The following is a 14,944-nucleotide window of genomic DNA, read 5'->3' as shown; positions in this document are numbered from 1 at the left end:
TTCAAATTTCACTTACTTATAGACTCTTGTGTATGAGGACAGGATCAAAACTTAACTCAGTATTTGTACTACCCTTATGCTCAAGAAAGCTTAAATAACCTTAATCGCATCTGAGCCTCATTTTGTCACATAGGTAGATGTCGATAGAGGCCAAATGCTGTGATTTCAGTGATATTCAGCTCCAACAGTAGGTTGATCCCATTTATCCTGGTATTAAGTGCACTTTTGTAGCCTTTTCTCTTGCTGCTTTGAACATGGCTTTGGCCTTTCCAAAGCATGGAAGGACATTTGAAATTAAGTGAACTTTATGGGTGCAACATAGCCGCCCTTTCCTTATTTATTCATTTTTGTGTTTCTCTTTGATTTAAAATTGGCCAAATGGGGACAGAAGAAGACACAGAAAAACGCTTGACAGGCATTCTAGTGACCAATTTATTTAGGGGGCCTCAGGCTGATGAGCCAAAGATTCTTCCTGGGATTCACTGTAGTTACACAGGACAAACTCCTCAGAGAAGAGTCTTTACTAGGGGGAAATGTTACTTTCTGTTTTCTTTTTCCTTTGTTTACTCTTTCAGCCCATAATCATTTGTGGAGCTTTTAAGACGGCCAGTGGCTTTTCTAAGCTTTTTCTGTGTGTTGTGTGTGTCATTACCAAATGTAGAGTACAGTATTTTGCATTCACAAAGTATAAGGTGCATGTGCTGTTAGGCTGTGTCTATGCCAGTTCTCAGATCCCAAGAAGGCATATATTTTTGGAAAGAGTGAGAACCACTCATTTTGCTTAATTTTCTTTTGCCAAATTAGCCTGAAAATTCACCCAAGGCAGGGAGGTCAAGCAGTCTCCCAGACTCCTGACACCTATGTACTATCTGGTTTTCAGTGCAGTGGGGAAGCTTCTGCATGAGGCTCTATTGGAACATTGAAATGTCTCTCTTGAAAATGCTGCCCATTGTCTCCTGGAAAATGAGGGGCAACCTTGTATAGCAGGTTGCTCTGTTCAACATATGGATGACTTGATGCCTGGATGAAATACACGCCATGGCTAGACGTGGGCTGGCGTAGAAACCACCCCAGGCTTGGCTCTCTGTAATGTTTTCATTGAAATGCTTGTGTAGACACAGCCTAAGAGAGAATAACCTCTTAAGTGTAATTTTGACTTTCTCTCCCCAATTAGAAGAAGATAGTGTTTTTGATGAATCTGATATTCATGATACACCTACTGGACCCTGCAATAAAGAGTCTCAAACTTTTTTTGCAAGATTGAAAAGGATAGGCGGCAGCAAAATGGTGAAATATCAGCCGGTTGAGATGAATGTGCAGAGAAGTATGAATTTTTTCCTCTTAGTAATTTTATGCAGAAATGTTGTACTCTACTGTTTGTTTGGGGTAAAACCTGGATTTTATTATGTTACTACACATTTTAATACCGTTGATTTTATATATATGTATGCATAAACAGTATATATATATATATACACACACATTTATATATATATGCGAATTGACAGATAACCTCATTAACGTCATGACTGTGCTAGAGGGCCATTGCTTGATTTGATTTTTTGCAAAACGTTTGTTTCTCTTCCACACAATTTGAATACAGTTTCCTAGATCAGCCTCAGCCAAAGCGATCCCCTCTCCTGTACAAATGAGCAGAGCTGAGGGATTTTTCTGAAGCCTGATTTTGGAAATATAAACCTTAAACTGCCATTGTGGGTGCTCGCATTCCAAGGGTTTCTGGTTTTTGAAATTAGAACGAACCTTACAAACACTTGGTCAGAAAGTCAGTTTTGCCTTCTGGTGGAGCTGGGATTGTGATGATGATCTATGCCAACTGTATGCCCACGTATGAGGGGTGGGGAAAGAAACAATGGTGAAGTCTCCCCATAAAATAGTACTAGCTTTTTCTGTTTCAATCAGGTGAAATAGAGCTGGCTGAATATAGAGAAACGGGTGCATTACAAGACAGCATTCTCCACTGTGTGAGAGAAGAAAGCATTCAGAAAAAAAAGCTGCGCTCTTTAAAACAAAAATCTCTTGATATAGGGAACGCAGACTCCCTGTTGTTTACATTAGACGAGCACCGTAGGAAGTCCTGCATAGACCGGTGTGACGTAGATAAGCCCCCCGCCCCGGCTGCTTACGTCACGCACAAACAGCACGACCACGGACGGCCCCGACAGAATTCTGCTACCAGGCGGAGCAATCCTGAAGTCCCCGAGAACCCCGCCCTGGGAGGTTTTCAGGAAAGGCGGAGGCCCGTGATCCCAGAGGTCAGGTTGAACTGCATGGAGACGTTTGAGGTCAAAGTTGATTCGCCAAGAAAGCCTGCTCCGAAGGAGGACTTAGATCTGATCGATCTGTCCTCAGACTCAGCTTCTGGGCCTGAGAAGCAGTCTACGCACTCCACCTCTGACAGCGACTCCCTCGTGTTTGAGCCGCTGCCCCCTCTCCGAATAGTAGAGAGCGACGAAGAGGAGGCGGTGGGCCCGGGAAATGATGGTGCTGCTGGCGAAAATGCTGCCTCCTCGCCCTCCACCCCCAGCCGCCCCTCGGCTCTCAGCCTGAGCACAGCTCCTCTCGTGCAAGTAAGTGTGGAGGACTGTTCCCCAGGCTTTCCCTCCAAGGACTCAGGAACTCCCCAGCCAGCAGGGGACAAGGACTTCCGTTTCACAGCGCTGGAGGGCCCCGCAGACTCTGCAGACTTAGCGAGGCCGGGGGAGCTGCAAGAGCTGTCTGGGGGCAGCCCGCTCACGCTGAAACAAAAACGAGACCTCCTTCAGAAGGCATCTGCTCTCCCCGCCTTGTCACTGGACGAGACCCTGGAGCCTGGCACCGAAGAAGAGGCGCCCGGTGGGCTGATGCCAAGCTCAGGGGCAAAAACTGTCCTCCTCAAAGTCCCTGAAGATGCCGAGAGTCCAATGGAAAGTGAGAAGCCCGACACCAGCGCTGAGTCCGATACCGAACAGAACCCCGAGAGGAAGGTCGAAGAGGAGGGAGCCGAGGAGTCGGAATTTAAGATTCAGATCGTTCCCAGGCAGAGGAAGCAGAGGAAGATTGCGGTCAGCGCCATCCAGAGAGAGTACCTGGACATCTCCTTCAACGTCCTGGACAAACTGGGGGAACAGAAGGATCCAGGTGAGGTCCTGCCTCTTCTTCCAGCCTTGCATTCAAGTTTGTGCATCTTACTGGTTAGGTTCTTGGCTTTGACTATGCATACATTTTTAATCTTTTTTAAAAATATTATTTTTATTGATTTCAGAGAGGAAGGGAGAGGGAGAGAGAGATAGAAACATCAATGATGAGAGAGAGTCATTGATTGGGTGCCTCCTGCACACCCCCCACTGGGGATCGAGCCTGCAACCCGGGCATGTGCCCTGACAGGGAATCGAACCATGACCTCCTGGTTCATAGGCCGGCGCTCAACCACTGAGCCATGCCAGCCGGGCATAAATTCTTAACCTTATATTGTCAGGGAGTGACATGATAATTGTTTCATAATCACTCCCTATCCTTCCTGCCTAGCTGCACGTGTTGGATTCAGATGTGGTTTTATTGGCTCCATAAATGTTCCCGTATCTGTTGTTTCTAAACTCTTCAGTGAATTCTTGACCATCCTTGTCAATTAGAGGCAATGGTTAATTCATATCAAAATACTCCAAACATCATTTTAGTCTTCCTCAATCAGCAAAAGCCATTAATGTGAACTCTTTTTGCCCCCCTCCCTCCATCCCTCCACCCGTACTTTAGTGAGCTGTGATATAGTCCAAAGGAGGAACAAATACACAGGGCTGAAATAAAGCAAAAAGTGCTTAGAATAATGAAGAATTGACTGTATACTCATTTAGGGCCTTCAGTTGATTATATATTTTAATCAATATCAGCAATCTGGTGGACATTGTGTCCCCTCAAGAACGACAACAACAAAAAAGTCCAGTTATCACCGAGACCCTAATCCGTGGACACACATGGAGGTGAAGTTGTCACAGCACAGGGTTTCCGGCCTCAAGTGCCATTTCTTGTGTTTCCTTGGAGACACCGTTTCTAAGAAAGATAACTTGCAAAAGTGGCAAGCAGGTAGCCCGGCTAAAACACAGCCTGCCGTAGTATTGCCATGCTACTGATTGGCCGCTTCCTCATGTCTCAACTCAGATCTTTTAAAAAAAGGGATGGAATTGGTCAGGGCTGATTATCTTATTAAATTCCTAGGCTCTAGAGCAGCGGTTCTCAACCTGTGGGTCATGACCCCTTTGGGGGTCGAACAACCCTTTCACAGGGGTCGCCTAAGACCATCGGAAAACACATATATAATTACATATTGTTTTTGTGAGTAATCACTATGCTTTAGTTATGTTCAATTTGTAACAATGAGATTGGGGATCACCACAACATGAGGAACTGTATTAAAGGGTCGCAGCATTAGGAAGGTTGAGGACCCCTGCTCTAGAGCATTGAGAACTGACAGAGAGCTCAGAGACCTCGCTTTCTGTAAGAGGACACTCCCCCCCACAGAAGGTGATGGGCTTTGCTGCAGGTCACACAGCCAGGTGGTGGCAGTGCCGGCCTAGTCCCTCGATTCTAGTCCTGCTTCTCCCACTGCTCCATACACAAAGCCACTCCTTTGAGGACAGGCTCAGCTCTTTTATTTGCCCGGGCATTTCCTGAGGTTTCTGACTGTTTGTTCTCTACCTCATAGGACAGAGCTGTGTACCTCAAAGGTACTCTGTGAAAATCTGTTGAGTGAACGTTAGGGTATTTGAAAAAGGGCATGCGCCAGCCAGGCAGGGGAAGGGAAAGACCCTGGTACTAGCCAGAAAGTTTCCGAAGGTTTCTAGGGAAACTGGAGTAGCTTTTTATTGTTGGGAGCCAGGGAAGTTTCTGCATATAGATGGAGGACAGCATTGCCTAGAAGCTGTAGAGGTCTATAGAGTAGGTATATCGGAGACTATAGAACAGTGGTTCTCAACCTTCTGGCCCTATAAATGTAGTTTCTCATGTTGTGACCCAACCATAAAATTATTTTCATTGCTACTTCATAACTGTAATGTTGCTACTGTTATGAATCGTAATGTAAATATCTGATATGCAGGATGGTCTTAAGCGACCCCTGTGAAAGGGTCGTTCGACCGCCAAAGGGGTCGAGACCCACAGGTTGAGAACCGCTGCTATGGAAGGTCTGTGGGGTGGGCGTGTATGATATATAGGTTGCAGGTATGTTGTGTGTGTATGTGTGTTTCTTTCTTTATTCATCCTTATGTTAGATTGTTCCCCGGGATACTAAGGAGAAAGTTGGTTTTATATTAATATACTTGTTCCTAGAATAAGAAGGAAGTATCTGACAATTACAATAATGTCTTTAAACATTTTATAATGTATATTGTACAGTCATATAATTTTATATCTGTAGTGTCCCACCTCCCACAGACATACAGATCTCCTCGCCTTCCTTGCTGGGTGTTGGATGGAGACCCACGCTCTCACCTAGGATCTGTTTTACTTTTATTTCTGACAGTTTTGTAAGTTTGGTGGTCATCCAGCAACAGAATAGCATCTGCTTGCTTATGTTGTATATATTATGGCGTTTTGCTCTGTGGCAAGAAAAAACGATTGAGCATAGGAAAAGGATGAGATCGAGACATGACTAAGCTTAAGAACTCGAGGCCACTTAGGGCGGGCATCCCCGACCTGCAGTACAGAGTCATGAAAGCACATAGTGGCGACTCCGAGGTGCTCTCTGTGTCCAATAGTTAGTGCTGCTGCAGGTGGCAGGGAGGTTTGTAAGAAATTTTAGGAGGCTTGCTACAATAAACTATTAAACTTTTCAAAAGCTTTTAAAAGATCATCTTTACCTAGAGTAACGTGGAGTACCTTTCCCCCATTAGATTACTAAGACAATACCATATGCAGAAAATATTTCACCTTGGATACATCTGTCAAATAGAAGAAGCAAATGATACAGTCTGTTTCTTGCTCAATTAATAAAATATAAAATCTGAGTTAACATTATTTCATGTTCAATCCAGTCTCTGCCCCTACTTTACATATGGTTTAGCAAACTTATAGACAAGTAAATAGGAAATTACATTATAGTGTTTTAGGTTAGGGAGAGATTAAGGACAGGGTGCTCTGGAATTACATAAGAGTGTTGCCTGACCCAGTTTTTGTTTGTTTGTTTGTATTTGGGGGGTCGGGGAGGGGTCTCAAAAACCATCCTGAAGGGGAAGTTTTCTGTGTAAATTGAGATGTAAATGATGAGTAGGAAAATGCCAGATAAAGGTGGAGTGGTGGAATGATATAGATGGAATGAACTGTAAGCGAGTTTAGGTATTAGATGGAAAGAAATTCAGTCTGGAAGGTGAAGAGACCTGCTCAGGGATGGGCAGTGTGAGCATGTGGGGCTTAGTTTTGTCCTTGTGCTGTCATCGATCCCCGAGAGGCCTAGCTACAGATGCAGAGTGTAAATCGCAAGCAGTTCTCCATGAAACTTTGGATGTAATTCCATTAAAGTAATTAGTAGGGTCAGAAAGTATATAACGGTATATAATGGGTATATAAGTAGAATGAGTGTATTAGGCAAGAGGGGAAAGTATACAGAAAAGGTTCTATCTAGAATTTGTTTTAATCAGTGTCCTGAGTTTTAAATACTATTTATGCTTGCAGATCCCTCTACTAAAGGACTTTCTACGTTGGAAATGCCACGAGAATCCTCGTCCGCCCCTACCCTGGAAGCAGGTGTGCCAGAAACAAGCAGCCATTCCTCGATATCAAGTAAGATTTCTTCTGCATTGATTTTGGAACATTATCTGCTACCTTATTTTCAATTGTCACATGCTTGGTTTTCTTTTTTTAGTGTTGTGTTAGCTTCCTAGGTGACACCATGCTGTATGTTCTCAGAGACCCTGAGGCACGGGCTCACCTTTGTCAACATCTCAAGTGTTTGATAAATCAGTATGGTTACTGATGGACCAAGAATTCTCATTTGTTAAGGAATAATCACTGAATTTCATCATTCAATAAAATAATAATTACATATTACAAGCCTAAACATAAAACATGGAATGGGTTTTGGGACAAGTGGAAAGCATTATGCATGGCGGAATTTTGCATGGAACATTTTAGTTTGAATTCCCTCCATCATTAACCAAGTTTTATCTGGGTTATCATAAAATAGATGTATTGGATATCTCATGATCCCAACATCATGGTGGAATCAAGTCCTTTAGACCAGGAAATAAAAATGGCCTGAAATTTTTACAAGATCTCTAAGAGGCAACTATTTGGAAACTGCCTTCAGTTGTTGGGTCCTAGATTTTGTCATGAGGAGCTTGAGGTCTGCTGAGGTGAGGGTAAGGGTGTCCACCTGGCTCAGTGGAGGCAAGTAAGAGACTTTCGAATAGGAAATTGTCTGCAGGAATCAGGTGCAAACAGGCGCAAGTTCTGCAAACTCTGGTCCCGTGTGCTGGTATCGTCTGTGTTCTATGTGGACGCTGCCCGGGGAGCTGGTTAATTTTCATCTGACTCTCTTGAAATGAGGATGATTCTGAAAAACCAGATAACGATCTTAACTTAAATGCTGGACTGGTAGTACGGAACCACATCATCATCTTCATCGTTCATTCATTCCTGCTTTCATTCATTCAGCAACTAGTTATTAAGGGTCTGCTGGGTGCCGGCACTGTGCTTGGCACTGGGGATCAGATGTGAATAAATAGACATCCCTTCTCCTAAGGAGTTCACGGTCATATTAGTGAAGCACTAAGAGCAGCACTGATGTAACCTCTGTCATGTGCCAGACACTGTGCCGAGTGGTTTACACACGTTGTGGTCTTATTCAGTCCTTACGTTAGCATTGCATGGCAGAAGTTATTGACCCCATTTTATAGATTAAGAAACAGGTTCAGAGAGGCTAAATGACTTGTCTGAAGTCACACAGCTAGTAAGTGGTAGAGACAGGAATTGGCGCCAGGTCTGTTTGACTTTTCAAGCTCATGCTCTTTTTAGTATAGCGTGCTGCCTTAGAATACTTCACAATCAGTTATAATAGAGGTGATAGGAACTCTAAGAAAGAGTTTCCAAGTGCCTGTTATTTTCCCTTTTGGTAGCCAAGAAGAATGGTTAGTTCTGAATCTAGTTCTTTTTTTTTAATCACAAAAAATCTATTTGATAACCTGATAAAATGCCCATTTAAAAAAATCTATTTTTATTGATTTCAGAGAGGAAGGAAGAGGGAGAGAGAGACAGAAACATCAATGATGAGAGAGAATCATGGATCAGCTGCCTCCTGCACACCCTTACTGGGGATCGAGCCCGCAACCTGGGCATGTGCTCTGACTGGGAGTGGAACTGTGACCTCCTGCTTCATAGGTCAATGCTCAACCACTAAGCCACAATGTTTAGGCTAAAATTCCCATTTTTACTAAAATCATGAAAGTGTATTTTCTCCTCCCGATTTGCATGAGCCATATGAAAAAAATAAAAAGGTAGTGAATTTAGTTAGAATTCCAAGTTGGGTATACTTTGAGATAGGATGACTAAGTCAGTTTGAATACATTTAACTAAGTGCTAGTTAAATGTATCATAAAATAAATGTAGCCAACGTATCATAATCCCCATTCGTGACGGAATCAAGTCCCTTCAGGTTTAGCATAGCGTATCCTTAGATTTCCGCCTTCCTCCTTCCCTTCACTACAAGCACGTACTAGATGGTTCTTGCTGATATGTTCTTGCAGGCATAATGCCAGGGGTCTTACACGCTGAGCTAACTATTAAGGATTTTTATTCTTAGGGAATTCTGTTGTCTTTAAAAACAGGGAATTGGAGAAATTATTCAATCATTAGAGGTTTTACATCTATTTTTTCTGCTAATTTTTAAATTTCTTAAATCTTCTAAAAGAGCTTCACTTTTGAATTTTAAAGAGGCTGTACTTTTCAAGTGAGTCATAAAGTTGTAAGTTTTACCAATCAACCAGAAGAATCAGAGATTTTTCATATTAGTTTGCATCGTCATTTCCATGAATTCAGTTAAGCTGGATTCCAAGACACAAGAATCCCCATCACACCCCTCTCTTTTCATCAGTTTATTAGCTGATTATTTTGTAGCTACGCATGCCATGACCACCATGAATCAAACAGCATGCTAACTACATGAAAAGCAATATTGTGATTGATTTCACATCACACCAGGCTGCTGCCTTGGTACCATGATTGAGAAACCTGCCTATGACACTCAAGACTTTCTGGGGACCATACAGTCATCCCAGTTGCTACCATCCCCTTCTGGGTCATGACGTGCAGAGCTTCAGTTTCTGAAATTGTCCTTATAAGAGGGTGAATGGCCACAAGTTCTCACACATCCCGGTGTTTGGGATCTTTTAGAAAAAGCACATCGGTGGTGCGCTGCCTTTCTCGCTGGGCGGGGGCCGGGAGGGGTGGGGCTGCTGGGAGGGATCGGAGAGCCGTGGCAGGCGGCTTTCTCACTGGCAGTCTCCTGGCAGAGGCGCTTCTCCTGTTTCTTTCTGGTTTGGACATGCTTATAACTTGGCATTTCATTGGTGGCGTATTTGTCAGTGCCCAACTGCAGAATAAAAATGTTACCACGGCTTTCTGACACCAAGATGTTAGCTAACCTGATAAAGACTATACTGTGCTAGAATATACTTCCGGAATACTATCCGAGTCACACTTCTCAAATAGTAGGCTCATACGGAGACGTCAGGGGATATAACGGAAAAGGAAACTATATGTGCACCAGCTCCATTAAAGAAAGTTGAACTATGAATTCAAAGTGAAATCATCTGTCTTAAATACTTTTTGGAACAAGGCAGATATATAACTAAAAAGTTAATGACAAAAATCATGTTGTTGGACTAAATATGTACTGGCTACAGACAGTGTGTTTTTCTCTACCGAGTGGAGAAAGGCGCCTGGAATAGCGTGGTGCTTTAGTTTTTCATTTGGATAGGAGCATACAGTTTACCAAACAGTGACGAATAGCTGGTGAAGACTCAATTAAGATTCTATCTGGATGTGTAGAGCCTTTGCGTGCCATGCGGATTTATCCCCCTAGTAATCATCTCCTAATTTCCTTCATATAGCTCAGTGTAGGCAGAGGAAAAGGGGATCCCTGGGAGCTCTGACAATGAGCCAGTTAATGAAGCGACAGCTGGAGCATCAGTCTAGCGCCCCCCATAACATCAGCAACTGGGACACTGGTGGGTCAAGCTTTTTCTTCTTGTTTTACCTCTCAGATGAGCTAATGCCACTTTCCCTGGGTCCCTTCTGCTCCCTTGTTAAGGAATAGACGTTCTCTTGTGCTCTGTGGTTCAAATAATTTTTTAAAACCCTTAAAGTAATTAATAAGTCTACTTAAACTTTCCAAGCATTGTAGAGCCACCTGTTCTCCCATCTAGGTTGATCCAACTCTTTTTTCCCCTCTCTAAGACCCAGATTCCAGATATTAGGTTATCTGTCTGAGAGTTTAATGACGTAAATGCATAAAGGAAGGAATGGCACTATGATTTCATGATGTGAATTAAAAGTACAAAACAAAATACCAGGTCACCAATATTCTTGGTTTTATAAACTGTAAAGTACCCCAATAAGGGACTGTTAATAGTAATAATAATAATAGCCAGTGTCAGCCTAGTGACATCATGATCTGCCAGTAGGTTTGGGAATGTGGGCTGTGTGTCTGAGTCAGCAGGGCACCAGGTTGCAGCAGCACACCCTCATGCTCATACGATGGAAGTGCATCTAACCTCAATGTTAAAGTAAGGACTGACTGCCGTGACATGTCTGGTTTACACATGATCCCTCTGCATTTTCTATACTTTATAACCATGTTTTTCTGCACATGTACCACTTTCTCAAGCCAGTACTTACGGCCTCAATCCTGTTCTTTTGAGTGCCTGCTTTTCTTCTTTTTAATTAAATGGGTCATTTGGGTTACAAAATTACACATGTGAAAGCACTTTGCAATATGCACGCACCAGGAGAAGATCAGGATTTGTCACTCTGATCTGGGGGCCAACACTTGGATCGGGCTAATTTAGTATCTTGGCTAGTACTTTCTGGCTACAGTTATATGCAATTATTTTAATATCCTTCCTTAAGACCAGGAACTGTAATTTCCACAGGTCCAAAACCTTGAGATAGTGTTATTTTTTCAAAACCATAATAGTTACATAATTTCAACTTATTTCCCCCCAGTCTTCAAAAGAAAGAAAGGAAGAAAGAAAGAAAGAACGAAAGAAAGAAAGGAAGAAAGAAAAAGAGAGCTGGTCTAGATGACTGAATCCTACACACTATACTCAATCCTACATTTAGCAGATAGTTTCAATTCTCCTGGCCTTTATCAGGGTTGTTAACATTTTGCGGGTTTAGTGTTTTATCTTTCATTTACTGATAGGTGGTAGTGAGTACTGACATGCCCGAAAGCCGACAGGCAAGGAGACCAGGAGGAAGACATTGGATAGCCAGTCTTGAGAGTTTGGGCGAAGTCTTCTGTCCACACCAAGAGGACTTAGTTGCTCTCTTTACTGAGATGAAGCTGTGTAAGGAACTGAGAATGAAAGCTTTTGTTTGGTTAGTTCTTTAGTAATTAAATGTCCAGCTTTTGTTCGGTTGACCTGTGGGCTCCCGAAAGCAGTTCACCATTGTACTGTTTTCTATAGCCAGTAGCTCAGCCTAAGCTAACCATTTTAGATTCTGACTACAATGACAACCCAGTTTGTTTGACTCAGTAGAGATAAAAAGGCAAATAGAGCTCAATTTCCAATCTAAATTTTAACCTTAAAAAAATCTGCATGATGCCAAATAACCCATTTAACTGAATTTTTCACTTTTCAACCGAACTTCCGCCTTGTTCATGTCACTCTGGTGTCGCAGTTAATACTCACTATTTCCATGCTATCTGCATTTCTTTCACCCGGGTTTCCCTGGGCTGCTTTTCCATCCTCCACGTTGGTTCTCTGGTCACCAAGTCCGACTAGAGCTTCATCACAACATTCTTGTTTTTGTTCATGCCATAAAAAGTTCTCCCCAAAGCCAGGGTCAGAGGAAAGTCGATGAACCTGTAGTTCAGTGTTAGGAGGCATAGTACGTCATACCACATACATTGATTCAGTGGCTCACTAGCCTGCAAAAGAACAGATCTAGCCATGTAGACACACCAAGACAGACAGCCTAAAGCATGATCGAGTCCCCTCAGCGTGCACTGCTCGCTCACAAAGCACCTGTCTCCTCCGTCCACGTGTAGCTGGCTTACTTCTTTGCTTCATCTTTCACATGAAACCAATGTTCCCGAAGCACCGCTCCCCCATTTCCGCCCTGCCCCCTTATTCCTGTTCCTCAGTCCTCACACGCCTGTCATTTCCTTGCTACCAGTTCCACATGTTTTCTGTATGACCATTCTGGCCATTACCCCAAATGATCACTTATGTATTTATTGATTCGCATAAAACATTTCTTTATGGCTGTAACGTTAGCCTTTTGTTTTTCTCATTTCATATCAAGAGAGATGGGATTTGAGCTCTTTTGGGGGTGATAGTGGTGGAATCTGGTCTACTTTTGGATGGTTTTAGATGCTCTGCTGCTATTAATTGCATTTCATAGGCCTGAAGGGCAGATTTGTAGTGAAACGCCAAACAGCCCTGCCCTAAAAAGTAGGATGTTTCTTGTAAATGTTAATAATCAACTGTAACCATGACTGAAAACATGGCCCCGAGCGATCTGGTTAAATTCTTTGGATTGTGAATTGTGCTCAGTTGACCACATTGAGACTGGGATGCTCTATTTGTCCACAGAACAGATACAGCCGGGGAAACGCCAATGTAACGTGCCAATGTGCCTAAACCCTGACCTGGAGGGACAGCCACTGAGAATGAGAGGTGAGTGGAGTCACAGAATCTCAGGCTGTGAGAAACTGAAGAAACTGTATCTGTCAATCATTGAGTCACCCAGCGGGTGCGGAAATCTCGTTTGGCAGCTCTGTGGAGTGGCTCCCACCTTTGCTCAAACATGTCCAGGGAGCGGGAATGCATGACGTCTCTGACCATGACCAACAAGAAGTTCTTCCTCAGAGAGACTTTCCCACCCTCGGGACCACGCAAAACAAGGCTGGTCTCCCTCAGTAGTCACCTGCTGCTTATTCCCCAGTCTGTCCTGGACACACATCCTGGGTCCTTCGGTCTCCCTCCCGATCTGTGTCCGTTTTCCATATCACCCGGAACCTGCTTCCCTGGGCATGGCCCAGCTTCTCTGTGTTCCCGCCAGAATGTCAAGGTCCCTGATGAATGACCTCAGAGCTTCTTTTCAGCCTCTGAAATGGCACAGGGTGCGCTCTTGACATGGTGCTGCTCCTAGGAGCAAGCGGAGGATGAGTCTGTGCTAAGTTCATCAGGACGTGTATTTTCAAAATTCGTCTCATGGCTAGTTAATCATTACTTTTGTTCTTTTTTAATTCAGAAAGCAGGTTAACCTATCATTCGTAAAAAGTAAAAATGAATCATGACCACATCTCTTAGCTAGCCCCTTAGATCAAGCAGACCTGCTATTCCTACCACTCTTATTTTCCCTTGGGATGAGGGGATATTTATCTCCAGATGTTGCTAACATTTGTATGGCGCTGAGTAGCAGTTATAGTCTCCGTATCGGATGAGAGGAGACTCTTCTCATTTAGGGGCCTAGGAAAAGCTTTTAGAAGCAGAAAATCAGGGTGGTCGAGCAAACTCTGGTCCCTGTCCGTGACCTAGTGGCACAGTTAGCAGCACACACTAGTGACACAGTTAGCAGCACACACTAGTGACACAGCAGCACACACTAGTGACACAGTTAGCAGCACACACTAATGGCACAGTTAGCAGCACACAGTAGTGACACAGCAGCACACACTAGTGACACAGTTAGCAGCACACACTAATGGCACAGTTAGCAGCACACAGTAGTGACACAGCAGCACACACTAGTGGCACAGTTAGCAGCACACACTAGTGACACAGCAGCACACAGTAGTGACACAGCAGCACACAGTAGTGACACAGTTAGCAGCACACACTAGTGACACAGCAGCACACACTAGTGGCACAGTTAGCAGCACACACTAATGGCACAGTTAGCAGCACACACTAGTGACACAGTTAGCAGCACACACTAGTGACACAGTTAGCAGCACACACTAGTGACACAGCAGCACACACTAGTGACACAGTTAGCAGCGCACACTAGTGACACAGCAGCACACACTAGTGACACAGTTAGCAGCACACACTAGTGACACAGTTAGCAGCACACACTAGTGACACAGTTAGCAGCACACACTGATGGCACAGTTAGCAGCACACAGTAGTGACACAGCAGCACACAGTAGTGACACAGTTAGCAGCACACACTAGTGACACAGTTAGCAGCACACACTAGTGACACAGCAGCACACACTAGTGGCACAGTTAGCAGCACACACTAATGGCACAGTTAGCAGCACACACTAGTGACACAGCAGCACACACTAGCGACACAGTTAGCAGCACACACTAATGGCACAGTTAGCAGCATACACTAGTGACACAGCAGCACACACTAGTGACACAGCAGCACACACTAATGGCACAGTTAGCAGCACACACTAGTGACACAGCAGCACACACTAGTGACACAGCAGCACACACTAGTGACACAGCAGCATATACTAGTGACACAGCAGCACACACTAGTGACACAGCAGCACACACTAATGGCACAGTTAGCAGCACACACTAGTGACACAGCAGCACACACTAGTGACACAGCAGCACACACTAATGGCACAGTTAGCAGCACACACTAGTGACACAGCAGCACACACTAGTGACACAGCAGCACACACTAATGGCACAGTTAGCAGCACACACTAGTGACACAGCAGCACACACTAGTGACACAGCAGCACACACTAGTGACACAGCAGCAT

At 43.9% G+C, this 14,944-nt stretch overlaps 1 protein-coding gene across 4 annotated transcripts in view; it reads left to right on the top strand.

The window, feature by feature from the left end:
* UNC79 (unc-79 homolog, NALCN channel complex subunit) overlaps positions 1-14,944 on the top strand; it is a 226,932-nt gene that overhangs the window by 152,136 nt on the left and 59,852 nt on the right. For 3 of the 4 annotated variants that reach the window (XM_059687243.1, XM_059687233.1, XM_059687224.1), the window contains 4 exons: positions 1,175-1,324; positions 1,921-3,138; positions 6,661-6,768; positions 12,804-12,887. In XM_059687243.1, the coding sequence (XP_059543226.1) occupies positions 1,175-1,324; positions 1,921-3,138; positions 6,661-6,768; positions 12,804-12,887 (1,560 nt within the window). The remainder of the gene's footprint in view (positions 1-1,174; positions 1,325-1,920; positions 3,139-6,660; positions 6,769-12,803; positions 12,888-14,944) is intronic. The other variant, XM_059687253.1, reaches the window with a different exon arrangement.

This window comes from Myotis daubentonii, chromosome 1 (assembly GCF_963259705.1).
Source record: "Myotis daubentonii chromosome 1, mMyoDau2.1, whole genome shotgun sequence".
NCBI lineage: Eukaryota > Metazoa > Chordata > Mammalia > Chiroptera > Vespertilionidae > Myotis > Myotis daubentonii.
The sequence above is the reverse complement of the archived record's forward strand: the minus strand, read 5'-3'. Positions and strand labels throughout refer to the sequence as shown.